The sequence below is a fragment of the Toxorhynchites rutilus genome, chromosome 3, assembly GCF_029784135.1.
Source record: "Toxorhynchites rutilus septentrionalis strain SRP chromosome 3, ASM2978413v1, whole genome shotgun sequence".
NCBI classification, from domain to species: domain Eukaryota; kingdom Metazoa; phylum Arthropoda; class Insecta; order Diptera; family Culicidae; genus Toxorhynchites; species Toxorhynchites rutilus.
Genome location: NC_073746.1, coordinates 47211003 through 47228460, shown reverse-complemented (window position 1 = coordinate 47228460; position 17458 = coordinate 47211003). Strand labels below are relative to the sequence as shown.

General features: G+C 37.5%; 1 protein-coding gene across 9 annotated transcripts in view; it reads left to right on the top strand.

Annotated features, from left to right (window-relative positions):
• Window positions 1-8223, top strand: part of LOC129774766 (uncharacterized protein DDB_G0283357) — a 77164-nt gene extending 68941 nt beyond the window's left edge. For all 9 annotated transcript variants that reach the window (XM_055778713.1, XM_055778716.1, XM_055778714.1 and 6 more), the window contains exon 16: window positions 7396-8223. In XM_055778713.1, the coding sequence (XP_055634688.1) occupies window positions 7396-7593 (198 nt within the window). In that variant the 3' untranslated portion in view covers window positions 7594-8223. The remainder of the gene's footprint in view (window positions 1-7395) is intronic.
• The last annotated feature ends 9235 nt before the right edge of the window (window positions 8224-17458 follow it).

Genomic DNA, 17458 nt, shown 5'->3' with positions numbered 1-17458 from the left:
AAATTGTTCAATGTTTCTTCAAAATCTGTGATGCTTTCTCGGGGAGAATTACAATTTCAATATTATTAACGGATTTTGTCAACAAATCCTTCATTGTTATTCGAAGCGATGCCTACAATGAAAATTAAGTGAATTATTGTCAATCGATAAGCACTATTCACCATACATTCGTTTACATTTTGTTTTGTACGTTCAAAATTATTAGCCAAATTTAAAATTAAAAACAATTGTAGTTAGCAGTTGTTTTAAAATTTAAAACAATTGTAGTCCCATATGTACTGGACTTCTCGAATAGTGCATCGAGGAATATTGTTTCGTATCTCCGTTCCTCCAATACAGTTTCCTCTATCTCGGAATAATTGATGCGTATTTACTAGGTGTATAAATATGAAACCGGATTTTTTAAATAAAAAGACGGGTGGGTAATGTCGGGGACATAACCGGAGAGACGTCCATTATTCGAATATCATGGAGCACAGATCCCAGAATGACCAACTTTTCATGTACAAAATTACAGAAAAAATCCAAGGATAAAATAAAACCTCAGCACTCAGCAAACACTCAGACGTTTAGATTCAAATACGAATACGTGCAAATGTCGTGCGGTGCAAATGTTGCAGGGGCCGGAACGAACACATACTTGATGGCAAGCATATCATAAGAGGAATTTTCCGTCTGGTATCGTGATATAATTGGGCTTTGCACTCCTCATGAATAACTGTGTTCTACTAGTCAAGTCCTCCATTTGATACCCATATTGATCGGGTTTAGAGTTTAGATATGTAATCCACCATTTTGTGGTGGCGGTCATTTTGGATTTGCATTTTTCATAAATGACTGTATTCTACTAGTCAATCCCTTTCATTTGATACCCATATTGATGAGGCTTTGAGAAAATATGTAATCCACCATTTTGTAGCGGTCGCCATCTTGGACTTTCAAGATCATGAAATACGCAGTTTGATACTGACTGCAGAGATAAAGGTGTGTTCCAAATTTCAGATCAACCGCACAACAGGAAAGGGGTCAAATTTCAATTAATGGAGTACATACAGATATAGACATAGACCATCATGTTACATACAAACATACAAATATGTCACAGCTAAATAAAACCGTTTAAAAACTTCAGCATTCTATCAAATCGAGCGCGATTAGCCACTCATTTACCCGGCGCGACGCTTCCACCGCTTTTAACACACTTCGATAGGCTCTCCTGCTTCACATCCCATTGAAACTCCTGTCTCTCACTCTTGCGGTATCGCACCGCATACATCCCCGGCAAAAGCAGCAATCTGGAAATTAATTCCAAGATAGCGTCTTTCCTGATTGGCGTTCGATGATAGAATGTGGCCAAGCCCCACCATCGCTCACTTTATATAGCCATATAGTTAACATTGTAGCGACCGCCTATATTTATTTATAATCTCTTTTTTGTCTCTCTCCTTCACCTTGTCCATACGTTTCGCCCGAACCCGTGGTTGCTTGTAATGAATAGCTGTTTGCTGCGGGAGTGCAGACAAAATGTATGGGAAAGTAGGGAATTCTTTTTTCCAATTTTTCATCAATTTGAACTTTATATGAGCTGAAACACCGTAATATGTAGCATATAAACAATTGCTGAGGAAATTTCCTATCAATGTGTGTATTTGGAACCAAAATTCATTCGTTAATTGAGGAGTTATTAGCGTTCAAAAACTGAACACTTTTTCACACCGAAATATTGAAATGGGTCCCTATATGGAAAGGTTAGACGTAGTCCTAAGTCAAAATACACCTTTTTGAATTATTCAAAATATTTTACTTAAAGTAATGGCCATTGGAAGCTGGACATTTTCACCAACTTTCAGGCAATTTATGAATGCCACGTCAGCAAAATTCATTGGTTTTTGAGCCAAACCAGTAATTAAGACATTTTTGTAGAAATTAAAGAGCTGTTTAGCAAGTGTTTATCCCATTGATGAAAACAAAGGATAAACGAAAGAAGGTAAGCACGGCGAATAAGCCGCATTTGGTAGTTGATCCCAATTGAGTAGCTCAATAGGTTCTCTGTTCGGTCCTGCTCAATGTGGCGAAGCATTGTCAACAAAAAAAATCTCTTTGTGTTGCCTTTTCAGGTATTCCGATTGTTTGTTAATGGTGGGGAAAGGTTCAATTCGATGGATCGTTTTCGGTAAGGTTCGCTTTTAACAGTTTTAACGGTTTAAGGCCTCATCAGGTTTTGAATTTCTTTCCGAACTAAATAATCCAATTAAAGTAAACACTGTAATCTTTTTTGATATCTTATAAATATATTCATTTAAAGTTCCACTTATGGAATACATGAAAAAAAGTTTTACTTATAGAAACCCAATGCATATTGCCAAGAAAACCAAGTCTTTCTTCCGGTCGGATCAAACCGCTGGCTTTCACAAAGCCCGTACCTCAACCCCAGAATTTGTGGATGATTGTTAATGCCAGGGTTGATGAAACTAGTGTTGCAAATAAAAATAACTTTGTTGAAGCCCTGGAGCACGCCTGGGAAGAGCTGGATCCAGAGCACCTAAATAATTTGACAGATTAATCATTAAAATGCTTTTCTTTACTTTAATTTATCTTCTATGGAGAATGAAGTGAGCACATTATTGGCAACACTGGCTTGTTTTAAAATATAGTAAAATATTTCAACTCAAAACGAAACAAGTAGGGTTTGACTTCAAACAGCAAGAAAAAGTGAATTGCTACTCGCCAGGTACAAAAGGAAGTAATATCTCCATCGGATTGTAAATGGCGATGAAAAGTGGATTTATTTTGAAATCCCAAGCGTCAAAGAACTTGTGTGCGTTCAGAGAGCCATTAATATTGGTAGCACTGCCAATCGCTATGGACGTAAGACAATATTCTGTTTGGTGGGATCAGAAACTGATACTGAACGCTACAGACAACAAATAATCAATTTGATTCGAGCTTCTGATGAAAATGACAAAAGTACTAGAAAAAGGTAACACAAAGTGATTTTGTTGCATGAAAACTGTTCCGACGCGATAAATGTAAATTAATTTCGACACTGTTTGGAGAGAAGCGGTTCAAATGTGCGACAACGAATGAAGCTGCTTTACGAGATAAAGGATGAAAACGAGATGCTTGTTACGTTCGACAGACTTATTCCGAGTGTCTTTTTTCGTTCTTTTTACAGCGTTATATACAGTGTTGACCGGTGGCTATCGACATTACCGACTAGGAATGATACTCAAAAAGGTTCTTTTGATGTAGATAATTGGGTGGCAATAAATCACTTCGAGCAGTTGGATGCTGTGACAAAGACGATTTCAATTTCTTCACGTGCGACTAATAGAGATACAATTTTTGGCTATTCAAATGTGCGTAATGTTCATCACTTTCTTTGTCTATTCAGCAATGTAGATTCAAATTATTGAGGCTAGATGGTTTATGGTTTTTTTGTGGAATTTGAACTACGGATGAAAGCTATTTTGTTTTACTGTTTATAGATATTAAACATGCCGGCCACCTTGAAAAGCATTTTTCAACATTCTTCCTCTGATCCTAAATTTTATTATTTTCTGCCATAACGTGGTGGCGACGAACCTCGTTTGATGATAGTTGCATCCACCTGAATCGGGAGACTGCATAGCTTGTTGATTGACCGCTTCATGGGTTCCTGGTTCTATGGAAGATTCACTGTAGCGACCCGAAGTGAAGCGAAATTCTACGTGGAGATCAGCTGCTTCGAGATATGTGGCGTTCCTATGACTAGGGGTGCGACAATATCACCTGACGCGGCTCCTTGATTTTAACAGCAAAATGTACAAGCGATGATTGATGAATTTGTGTAGACTTGATTAGGCAGAATCGATGTGTATGGCTTGGAGTTAAACGTCTCCAGAGAGAAGCTACACACAATAGTTTTTTTTTTTTTTTATCTGTATTTTAGTGCCTTTCAACTCATTTGGCTGGTTCGTCACTTTGCTTCCATTTTTGGAAGAATGTCGGGAGTGAGAATTGAACTCGTGACCTTTAGCGTGAGAGGTATGGATGTTACCACTACGCCAGATCGCCTCCACACACACAATAGTTTCGTGTAGCGAGGACAGCGTTTGAAGATATAACAGCTTGCAGCCATAATATGTAAAGTTGTTTTAAATACTGTGGTGGCCGTAGTATTTCCGTGTACGACAATTCTCTCCTAGGCCCCAACGCTACAAATTCTTCAATGAAATCGTGATGCTGATGTTTAGGTTTTTCGTTGGATTTGTAATTGCGGTCTAGCGATAAAAAATGACGTTGACTGTTGATTTCATTGTCTCGAGGCTGTGGTATCAATTCGGTTTTCATCGGCAATTTCCTGATGAACTTGTCATAAGAATGGTGCGACATATTCTCGCAAAAGTTGCGTTCACAATTACGCTTCGTTGGAGACCTGTTGTTTTTACAACAGGATTTAAAATCCCATATTTTGCGCACTAAGGAATCTGAATTATCGAGACGACATGAATGAAATGAGTGATGAACGACATGTTGAGTCACTACTGTGCATTTGCCCTATACGACCCACCCAAAAATTGTTTTTTGAAGTACTGGATCATCCGAGACTGATTTTGCCATAACGCAGGATATCTGCGAAACATTAATTTCCTACGACCGGATACGTTGAAAGTAGGATCAGCTAGACGAATGTGGTGATGAATGTTCCATTCAGTAACATTACGTGAGCTAGAAGGCAGCATTCTAGTTATCGACGGTACTACGAGAAACGAAAGCTCCTTATGGAAGGCCGAGAAACGAGATGAGATAACTGCTGTCACAGAGTAATTAACTTTTGCGACGGTAGAACCAATTCCTGCCACGTCAGTAAATAATTAATAAGTAAATAAGTAAATAAGCTGATTGAATTTGATCAGTGCGAGGAGCGAGAGTTTGATTGCGACAAGTGCGACAGTTAAGAAGGACCTGGTTCGGTATGGTTGGTTGGAATTTGGAAGGACTGATTTGTTCTGTAAATATTTTGTGTGACCTGTTGATTTTCTACGGGTACAAGCGGTGGTAAATGGAGCAATGTGTTATGTTTGCGGTTAGATTTTCGACAGGTGTCTGATGCACAATTTTTGCAACGGTGGGTTTTGTCTTCACACAGCCGATGTGTTTTCACGAGATCTAAACATTCATGAGACGATAGTTCGATGAGTTTTTTTGACGAATTCACCAATTTTGTGAATCGACCTTTCAATATTATCAGCCCGCCTTTGGGCAATAGCGGTGCTTTGGCTGGCTTTGGACTCTTCAGAGGGCATTGTGTTCGAATCGGAGAAAAATTCCGCTCCATCACATACTACCAACCCGGTCATGGAAACGATTGAGTCATTTGGTTGGGATGTTCATTAACATGCACCAGACTTGGTCCCTGCTGACGACCACCGATTTGCACTGACGAGACACGCACTTCAATTCTTCCGCAAATGTGGGAAAAGGGTTTGATGAATTGTTCACGTCTGAAGAGGAACGGATTTACGGATGAAAAATATGTGTCACCGAGAACAAATTTCAATTACATAATTGGAATATGTCTGTACAGAGCTCTGAAGAAAAAACGACCGGAATGAGAGAAGTTACATGATAAGATAATTTTAAAGCATGACAACGCAGAACACATGTTCATAGATCTGTCAAGAATTCTAGAAAGAGTTAACTGGGAAGTTCTAGTTTCAAAACGTTGCTTACTCAGATTACTATTCGCTTACCTGGAGGCGAATGAACTGCAAAGTTTAAAGCCTCTTAAAAACAAAGAAACAAACAAACAATATTCGCTTCGGTCCATGACGTCGGCCCTTGCTGAAGAGCAGTTTCGATACTATGAAAAAATCTGAAATTGGCTTAATAACTGAATCGTATCAAAACCTTCAGACTTCAACCAGCTTGGAATCCGTGCCGATTCCGATGGAACATATGGCTTGAAACATTTAGGAACCGAAATCACAAAACCATTTGTATCTCGGGATTGTTCAATGTTTTTATATCAAAATGCAGATAATATATTGTTCTTTTCAGAAAAAATATTAAAAAAGTATTTCGTTACAATTTTGATGAATTTTTGTACTTTTCTTCGGACACCCTTCATCAATGTTTGAACACTCTGTTGTTCGACTGTTGGGGCGCGTATTTCGGTCACCAGATTTCGCTTCAGTGTCCTGTTTAATCAAACCAGGCACGAAAATTATGATAAAATTTTCGCATAAGGATTCTTCGGATGGCACTTTGGTGAGAATTGTGTTTTTGCCGATGTTGTAGTCCGGGAGTCCTAGATTCGCCTTAATCATTTTCAATCGTTTTAGTACCACAATACCTTAAACGTTTCAATACCATACAAGCAAACCATTTGTCATGACAATTGTCATGCGAAAACAGAATAGAAACTGAGAGAGGTTGGCGTCGACAGCATGCCTCATACCGTATGTTTCTATTCTGTTTTCGCATTTACGCATGACAATTGTCATGACAAATTGTTTGCTTGATACCATAACCTGAGCTTCTAATCGTATGTTCCACTATGGTGTACAAAATCAAATTTGTTCTCTCAGTTTCGATCCTGCACAACTTTTTCAAAACAACGTGCAATTTTTACCGACGAGAGATACAGGCTTTCCAAACAATTAACTGTCAAAAGTTTTCAGATACGCCTACTACGACCGCTGCTATAAAATGAACAGTGATACCGGATACTTCATGTTTCAAGCATTAGGGTGCTCATACACTGTTTGACCGAAGCCAAATATTTGACTCTTTTTGACAGATAAAATTTGGTCAACGTGTACTGATCAAATATATTCTACACAAAACACGACAAGCAAATATTCAATTATTGGATGCCTAAAATATTTTTTCAGTGTGTTCTTCGAACCTGTCGGTACATGATTAGGTTACCTTGGATATTTCAGTTGATTTTTTTTCCATGTTCGGTGTTTGATATTGTTTACTACTGTTGAAAATTGAAGAGTGGCAAACAAAATAGTGTTTGTACAAATATCAAATCAAACCTTATCTGTCAAAAAATATCAAATATTTGACCTCCGGGCAAACAGTGTACGGCCACCTTTACTGTGAATGAAGTAGCAGTAAGTTTTATGTTAAAACGAATACCTTTTTTTTCAAAAATCAGTAAAGTCAAACTTGCACACTTGTGCTTTTTCAACTTTTTTTTTCATCGAATACAATTTTAATTTCACGAACACATTGAGTCTCGCAACAAGTATAAAGAGCTTCATACGATCCCTGGTGATGATTTTGGGATCCGCACCTCTCTAAATCTGGGGCACTCTTCCGGATCGGCTTGGAACTGGGCATCCTCACTTGCAATTCACACGCCTCTTTCCTGATATTCCATTGTGTTCGGTTCCATTCTAGGTTAATTTTTCCCATGCCTCCAACTGGCTTAACAGCGAACAGAGCGCCTATATGAACAGCCTCTCCAACGGATTTGGTGCGCCAGGCTTCGATAAGTTCACCATCCCGATGCCACCCGGGTTTCAAGCGGCGGCGGCGGCAGCGGCTGCAGCATCAGCGACAGTAGGCAACAAGCAGAAGGCAGAATGCATCAACTAAAAGGTCTCATTCCACGACAACACACACATTTCGAGAGTAGAGTAGCCTAGGGAAGCAGTGTTTTGCTTGTTGAGGGCAAAAATAGTAGAGCTTGTTTGTTATATTCTGTATTTTTTGTTGTTGTCATAACGTTTCCAATTTTTCCATTTACACGCACAATCCTGGTTTTGTCGTTAAAGTATTTTATCATGTTGATCAATTAGGATTGTAGGTTCAGCTCGCCAAGTAGGAAGCAGAAATCGATAGCTAGCATTTAATCCACCCACAGTAGACAAAGATGGAGCACGATAGAAAGAATTGAAATTTGCAAGAAGAAGTGACAGAGTGCCAGAGAGAGGAGGAGGGAAATCCTGAAATTCAATCGCAATCGATTTCATTGCTTAGTTTTGGTAGTTAGGCCATATCCGTGTAGGTACTTTTTCCGAGTTCCTGATGATGCACGCCTGCGAATGGTTCGTGGATTCGATTCGAATCGATCTTCCGGTTCATCCGATCGATGAATCTCGACAAAACTATGATTGTCCGCTTAAACCAATTTTATTTTTATGCTCTTTCATCAATAACATTCAATCTCTTGAATAGTATTTGATCGAAAGTACCGAGACTGCACAGATATCCGGTCTGTTCGAATACGTGCCTTTGTTCTTTTCAACCATGAAGCATCCATTCTATGTTTGTTTTTCGAACCGAGAAGAATGAGTTTGAAATATTGAGGAAATAAAAATACAGAACAAGAAGAGATATGAACAGAATGTTTTCTTTACATTTGCTTTCGTTGCAAATATCTCAATTATCTTCCATCTCTAAACTGAAATTGTAACTTTTCATATTTTCTGTGACACTTCAAAAAATATTTTTTGCTTAATATGCAATTTTGCCGCATCTCTCATAACCAAAAGACAGCTTTTGTAGGCTTCAAACAAATTGAACTATTGCATGACCCTTATTTAATTTGGACCTTTTCACTCCATGGTGTTATTCTGCTGATTATACAACCTATCTATGATGCTTGCAATCTAAAGGAATCGATGCTAAAGCTAGGAAAAATTTATTCTACAGACTACCGCAATTACATGAAACAAATATTTGAACACAGATTCCTAGAAGCTAATATCGATATGACAAACCTAAAGTAAAGCCAGATATTCACATCTATATTGAACATACACACTTCACAGCCAGCAAAATATACAGAAAGAGTCGATATGTAACGTTTATATTGCTATATTATTACAATTACTATGATTCATTATTAAAACACATTTATCAAAACAATCAAAATTGAAACGAATAAAGTAACACCTACATGATACCGGCGAAAAAACGGGCTCGTAGGCGAACGGAGGCCACGGGTCGGACGAACAATTCCGTCTGGAAGGCGAGGGACATTAGACAAACGTTAAGGGTGCAGTTTCCTCGCGTCGAGACGCAATAGTGTTTGACGGCGGAGGCCACCAATAAATAACAGGAACACAAACACTCTTACATACACACACACACATATACATACACACTATATGTTGCTAATGCTGCATGTGTTTAGCGTTGAGACACTGTTGACCTTATTACACAAACAAACAAACATTGCCTTTATTGGGATGAGATATAAACATATGATTTATTGAAAAAGAAAAATGCTGTTGCTAGAAAAAAGAAACACGCAAATGAGGACGTGTTGTGAAGAGAAAAGAACACGATAAAAATGCTGCTGTGAGAAAGAGTTTCGGAGATGCGCTGAAAGGCAAAAAATCGAAGAAAGCAAGAAGAACACAAACTGAAAGACGATATGAAATACAATGCTGCAAAAGGAAATATTGTAAAAAAAATCGTAAAACATGAAAATATACTGAAGAAAACGCTGTTATTTTCTATATAATATCACATCCTTCATTACAGTTCGGCTGAAAAGTTCATAAGGTTGACGTCTAGATGGCGCCACTTGCAAAAATCTACTTGATTATCACAAAGCACCATCTTTCAATGGATACGTGTCAAAATTCGACAGCAATCTGTTGATTGGTTCGTAAGTAACAGCATTGAGAGTGAAGCAACTTTTGTTATTGTGAAAAAAATGGAAAAATCACAAATCAATGAAAACGATGGCAAAATTGCATGAATTGGCCTCGAATTGCTTCCGCATCCACCGTATTCTCCAGATCTGGCCCCAGTGACTATTTTCTGTTTGCATTCCTGAAGAGAATGCTCGCTGGCAAGAAATTTAAGACCGATGATGAAGTGATTACCGAAACTGAGGCCTATTTTGAGGAAAAACCGATAAAAATGGAAATGGTATCGAAAAGTTGCAAGATCGCTATAATCGCTGTATCGCCCTCGAATGCAATTATGTTGAATAATAAAATTGAATTTTGCAAAAAAAATAGTTTTACTGTGTTCCCTTATAAACTATTCAGTCGACATGTTACATCCCTTGAGGTGATTTCATACTTTTGGCTGTAACTTTCCAATGAAATCAAATATCAAAAAATCCTTTTAGGACAACATTTCCAAGGGCATAAGCTTTCCGAAAATGAAAAAAAACCAAAATTCGATTTTTTCGATTTTCCAGATCGGGGTCTCCCCTTAATGTTTTACACAGAAACATTATGCAATCATTGACCTTCAAAAAGCTTGAGATCTGGTTCGATTTTTTTTCCCGATTTTCCTCTCCGCTACATTGATCTATGGGAAGAGACGGATACAAAAAAAATTAGGACGGCTCAAATTGAACCATCCTTTCCTCGGGTTTTCCGCTTAACAACACATTTGGCCTTCCATTTTCATTTATATAGATTGATTCGTTCATTTATTTATTTTTGCGGAAAGCAAGTTTTCGGTTTAATTGTTAATTACGCCTCTTTCAATTTGGAAACCATGCACGAATTCGTAAAAACTGGATGATCGATCTGAAAGACCCCAACCACCAATAAGCTCAAAAATGCGTCTAAATAAACACAGGTCTTCTCCATGCAAACAAAAATCAGTTTATATATTTTTTTATTATATTATACTTTTGATAAATCTTTTGTGAAGAGTATGAAGGCCCTGAAAAGTGCCAATGGATCAATTTTTGTTCTCACGCTGCCGAAAATTATGTCCTCATTTTGCCAATGCACTTTTCTCGATAAACCGAATACAGCCACAGGCAATTTCACATCAGTATCATCACTGTGTGTTAGATCGATTACACGAAAGCGATGAATTACGGTTGAGCAAATGGAAACACGTCAGTCGTTGTTGATGATATTCGTGGAACAGTGGTCTTGAAGTCTTCGAAGACTGTGTCCAATAGTTTGATCAGTACGTAGAGGTATGCATTCGCGTATAACACATCAAACGTTGAATCGTATAAGCAGCGTATACACAGCATCATATAACCCTTATTGCGCCTATTTAAAGGGGTACGACTAAAACGTCAAATCCCTCATATTGCCAGTGTACCCAATATTGCTGCGGTTTACTGACATTTTGGTTCAATCAATTACTGTTGTTTACAACTCGGTCCGGTTATATAGTTGAATAGTGGCTAACTTTAAACTCCATGTTAAATGTGAACACCTCCATGTGAAACCGAAATATGAAAATCGCTCATGCAGTTAGAATAAAGCAGCGCATTTTTCGATTTCAATCCTCGTAAATGATATGTTGATAAACAAATGACGCCATATTGATTTTGATTTTGGGTAGCCTATATTCAATTGATGTCTAACCCCTGCCTATTTAGCATATACATGTAAAAGGGGAGGCGATACACATATGTACATGAAAAATACTTGTGACTAAGTTTGAATGAATGTACGACATATATATGCAAATATTACGACTATTGTAATGTATATATTAGGTGTACCGGTAAGTTTCTTCGGTGTTACAACAGATGGCGTAACTTGATTATTATTCCAGTGAATCAAATTTCCAGACATTCGTTGGAAAGCTACTGTTATTGCGCATCTTTTTCGGTATATGTCAAAAAGTTGAAGCGTAAACAACATAGTTTTTTTCTACTTCTAATATGTAGAATTTCATACCAACGAGAGTGTTTTTGCGGGGAGTGTAACTTAATTACTTCAATATGATGAAAAAAGCTGCGAAAAGTCATCGCATTTTGATGGAAGTTTATGGTGATCATGCTCCAACTGAGCGAATGTGTCAGACGTGGTTTGCACTGTTTAAAAGTGGTTATTTTGACTTGGAAGACGAAGAACGTTTCGGACCGCCAAAAAAGGCTGAAGATGAAAAATTGGAGGTGTTACTCGATCAAGATCCATCACAAACGCAACAAGAACATGCAGATAAACTTGGAGTAGCTCAGCAAACCATATGCGATGGTTTAAAAGCAATGGGAATGATCCGAAAGATAGGACATTTGGTGCCGTATTAATTTAAGCCACGGGACGTCGAACACCGTTTTTTCACGTGCGAACAACTGCTCCAACGACATAAAGAAAGGGTTTTCTGCAACGAATCGTTACTGGCGATGAAAAGTGGGTCCATGATGACAATCCTAAACATCGGGCAACATATGGAAACCATTACGGGGGACCTTTACCGACGACAATTGATGCGTTTGAGCCTTGCACTAAAGAAAAAACGACCACAATACGAGCAAAGACACGAAAAAGTTATTTTGCAGCACGACAATGCTCGGCCGCATGTCAAAACATACCTGGAAACGCGGAATAGGATCCCACCGGCCGTATTCTCCAGACATTGCTCCGTCCAATTACTACCTTTTTCGATCGATGCAACATGGTCTGGTCGACCAGCACTTCTCTAATTTTGATGATTTCAAAAATTGGATCGATTCGTGGTTAGCCGACAATCCGGTCGATTATTTCCGCAAAGGGATTCGTGAATTGCCAGGAAGATGGGAAAAAGTTGTGACTAGCGATGGGCAATACTTTGAATATTAAATTTGTAACCATTTTTTCAGAATAAAGCATTAGTTTTTGAAAAAAAAAACAAAGAAACTTGTCGATACTCCTGTTATATACGATTTATTATAGACATACAAAAAAAAGCGTGAATTGTTTACGTAAAATGTTCAGCCTCACGAACCACCATTTGTATATACGAGAACATTTATGTTCATAGAAATAGGAATTATTCAATAAACATTTAGTGGGAGGGAGATATCAATGTTTAAGGTGAAGGTGGAAGCAAGCCACAAATGGCTGCCACAATGACGCTCATTTCTTTCATCTACCTCCCTCACCCCTCGCCCGAAAATCAATAATTTTGCGAAATAATTTGATAATTTGTCTCCCTGAATGAAAATCCCCACCAGACGTTGACACTGTATATGATGTAATATGTTCTCATTTATGATATAATATGATTTACTGTTGAATGGTTTCCCACAGCATGTAATACTTTTTTTTTGTAGTAATGCATTGATTTAAATTATACGTTTACTAACTGACCCGGCAAACGTTGTTCTGCCATATAATGTATTGCTAGAGAATATTTTGGTTGGTAAAAATAACGACTACACTTCAAGAGAGTTTGTAAGTTATCCTTCAGATCTGTAAAATTGATCCAAATGATGATTTTCACAGCGAAACATGCATATGCGTATCTCTTATTTTCGAATTTTCTCTTTTATTTTAAATATTCTTTGAATTTTTCAATTTTGTCAATTTTTTCGAATTTTTCCAATCATCTCAAATATTTTCCAAAGTGCTCTATCATTCTAATTTGGGTGAAGACAAACTCAAAAAATATATGGATGAGGCAGATCTGATCAGCCGTTCTCCCGTGATGATGAGTTATACGTACGTGGAAAAAACTCTTTTTTATATATAAAGATGCGACTCACGAACTGCATCTGCATGATATGCATATATGATGTCGATTAATTCGATTTTGATTCAAAATTATCACCCGATGGAAAGTCTACAGTCTAGTGGAGGCTCTTAGTATATGAGCTCAGTAAAAAAATTAAAACACGTTACCCGTTGCCGCCGCTACCGCTTCTGGCACTTCTATCGACGCTGCTGCTCTTTTCACTTCTGCCGTTTTTGCTACCTCTGCTGCTACATGCTAGAACGATGGTCTATCATACGAGCTCTGCTTCGCGGTTAGAAAATGATTGATGTTTTTGGGAAGCAACAGCCAAATTTATTTAATTCGTCTGGCGGTAGAATCACAAGGGGAGTGGCTTACAATATAATTCTCTGCTTGTATCCAAATTATATTCCGCTGTTACTCTGGTTGCTCACTTTGGTCAGAACCATTTGAAGAGCACAAGTTGTACCAATAAAAATGTGGTACATAGCGCATTTGGTAAACGCTTGACATTTCACAGTCATTCAATTGTTTCTCTCGGATGCGTGGAAATTTTTCCCATAATTTGATGCAAACATCTTAGTCATCTGTTAAGAAATGCTTGAGTGTTTGAGTGAAAAAATAAGCGTTCGAAATCTTTCATTTTTTCCTACTTGTTCAGTGCCTAGATTTTCATTTTACCCCCTATATCTTCCGGCTGGACGTAGTTCTACGTCAAAAAACGACGGTATGTTCTTCAGATCTTTCTGGGCCTTGACTATAAGCTGACTCTCCGTTTTGGTCACATAGGTGACGGTGCCAGTCCATCTCCTTCAGTGCTCAATGGACCGTGGCCAGGTTCGCCCCCAAAAAACGCATCCCTCTTTGCGTGATAATTGTGGATGTAGGCGGCAACTTTTGCCAGATACTTCGTACTGTATATCTTCCCGTTTACTGTAACCCCGAGGAAAAGAAAAGCAGCTTGTACATTTAATTCTCGCTGATCGTCCACCACAGAAGGACCTTCTTCGTAATGTTGGTTTGGAAGATATGTTTGATGCAGGGTTGCCACATATACAGAATATTCTGTATTTTACAGATTTTTTGCCAAATTTCAGATACAGAATCTGTATATGCAGAATTACAGATTTTCAGCAAAAATACAGAATTTACAGATACAGAAGTTTATTACATTGAATACATAGATACCGAAGTTATGTAGGATAGAATTGTAAGCTTTGTATGACCATAATCAATCCGCTAATCGTATATTGACTCATTTAAACGATCTTATGACTAAACCGATTATACTGTTCCTAAACTTTGTTTGTTCAATAACGTCATTCGCACTTTTCAATCAGAAAGTTCTCAATTTGGCGAACTTTGTAATGAGATAAAACTGTCATTGTTGATCATGTTGGGTAACTTATGTTTGGAGAGCTACGTGCAACGGTTCGTTGATGCTGACCTTGATGTGAATGATTTTGATGACTTTCTGAAGAAGCCTGAGGATGTTTGCGTTGGTATCGATGCAGAAGAAGCTGAATCGATTTTTTCGTGACTTCTATATTGACCTGGTGAAACAGAACTGCAGCCTTGATAAACCCTCAAAATTTCGTCAAGCTACTATACCTTAATGATTTGATGCGCCAATTTTCTCAATTCGTCTAAACAGGTTAAAAACAAGGCTTGGATAACGAATTCAGGCTACTCAAGTCGAATCTTATGGGGCATAAATTGAGTGTGTTGAGTGGATATAAATTTGTCCTAGCTGTTGGATGTCCAAATGCGTGATGGGAAATTTTTGTATCCATTGCTAAAGTCGTTTGTAAGACATTTTTGATGACATTCATCAACATGTATTGAGCTAATATTTTTGCTTTACAGTGCCAACAAAACAAAGTCCGGAAATCGGTTGGCTCCCACAATTATGAACTCTATTTTAAAAGCGAAGAACTATGTATCGGAAAACTTGAAGACGCAGTTCAATAAAACCATGTAAAAACTTCATACAACTCAGTAGCGAAAAGCCTTTTTTATGATTTATTTTGTTGTATTGACACGACTTTAACAACCCATAAATAAAAAAAATAAGTTGAAAGTGAAAATAAACCTTTATTTTCATTGTTTTCCCTCAAATTTCGGATACAGATTTTTTATGCAGATTTTTTTGCTAAAAATACAGATGTACAGATTTTTTTCAGAAAATTATACAGAATCAAATGTGGCAACCCTGGTTTGATGTCATCGCTTAGCTCTTTGGTGGGGAACTCGGTCCCGGACCTAGTTATGACCAAAGCGCCTCTATATATACCAGGTAAAACAATCATATGAAATGCATTTTCAGCCATATTGGAATTGCTGTCGGTATTGTTTACAAACAGCATCAGAACGCTGCCGGCGGCTCTCTACAAACTGCTACGACGCTTATTTGAACGATGCCTACTAAGTTCGGCTTTTGCGAATTTATGTGAAAAAGAAGGGATGATTTTGTAGAATTTCATTCTCATTCTCATTCTCATTTGCTAGGATACGCCATTTTTGCATTTTCACATGCGAGAGTACACTGGAGAAATAGTTTAGTAAAAGCAGCTACCAAATCTTTAGTAGCAAAAACATTGGTAAAATATACACATTTTTTGTAAATATTACTAAAATTGTGTAAAAAAGATGTCAGACGCAATGAATGTTCCTACCAGGAATTCGTATATTTTACTTCATACCATTAGTAAGTTTGTTTTTATCGTCATACCTAACAACTGTGATGTGCGCACTTTGTCTTTTGTCTTTTGGAGACGAAGCGATTCGGAGGTAAGCACTTTGTTTTTATTCAATTCAATTATGTATTCATCTCCCCCGAGAATTTGTTTTCATCTTTTCGGCGGGGAAAATATCACAAGAAATTTTGATCCATATTAACATAATTGACCTAATACCATTTTTTTCTTTTTAAGTTGGCCTTAAAATTATATGCGGTTCAATCATTCATCATAAACAAATCGGAGATAAGTATTCGTTTTTTTTACATCATTATATCAGTCACCTCGGTCGGGAAACTATTTTCATATTCTCGCCAAGGATAAACATCAGTTATATTCTGTACATTACAACACTATTGACCTTTTTCCTTGTCTTTACAGCTGGCATGATCCCAGACTCGTAATACTTGTTTACCAAAAACCATCCAAGCTATGGGATTGAAGGTAACAGCGAGTTTGTCGCTAAGATTGGAATCTTTCTTCAACACATCATCGACCGTAAAAAACTTAAGGTAAACATACATAATTTATTGCATATTTAATATCATTAACATATGTATTTCTTTTCTTCATAGGGACACGAGAGAACAAAATACGGATGAACCGTGCTAATTCTACCGTCAGTCTGCTAATCAGCTAATGCAAATCAGAGCGATGCAGCAGGAAGAGGAACGGGAACTTGCTTTGGAAATGCTCATCAAATTGAGGTGGTTGAGGCTGCGATTAAAATTTGCCTCTTGTACGCAGTTGTTAAAATGATTCCAACGAGAATTATTGATGTTGTTCATAGAATAAGTTATTAGTATAATGTATTCTAAGTATGTAGAATTAAACGCAATCAAATACAATTTTTTAAATTAAAAATAATTATTAAAAATTTTGTCATTATCCCTGATGATTACCTCTCACAAATATGAAGCAAAATTTTCACTGTTATTGCACCAATTTTTTTTTATCCAAAATATATATTTTTATTAAGGCTCATATGGCGTCAACCTGACACCACCAATGTTGGACCAACAATTTGTAGTTTGTTTGACATATGTGCCTACCATTCTTTTTTTGTAACATGTACCAATGATTAGTAGGGTAGAAAATGACTAGAGAATTGGTAACATGTACCAAAAAATTCGTCATATTTACTAAATTTTCCTCTCAGTGTAGTGGATGAACTGGATGAGAATAAAATTCTACTAAATCATCCCTTTCTTTCACATGAATTCGCGAAAGCAGAACATAGTAGGCATCGTTCGAATAAGCGTCGTAGCAGTTTGTAGAGAGCCGCCGGTAGCTGTTTGTAAACAATACCGACAGCAATTCCAATATGGCTAAAAGTGCATTTC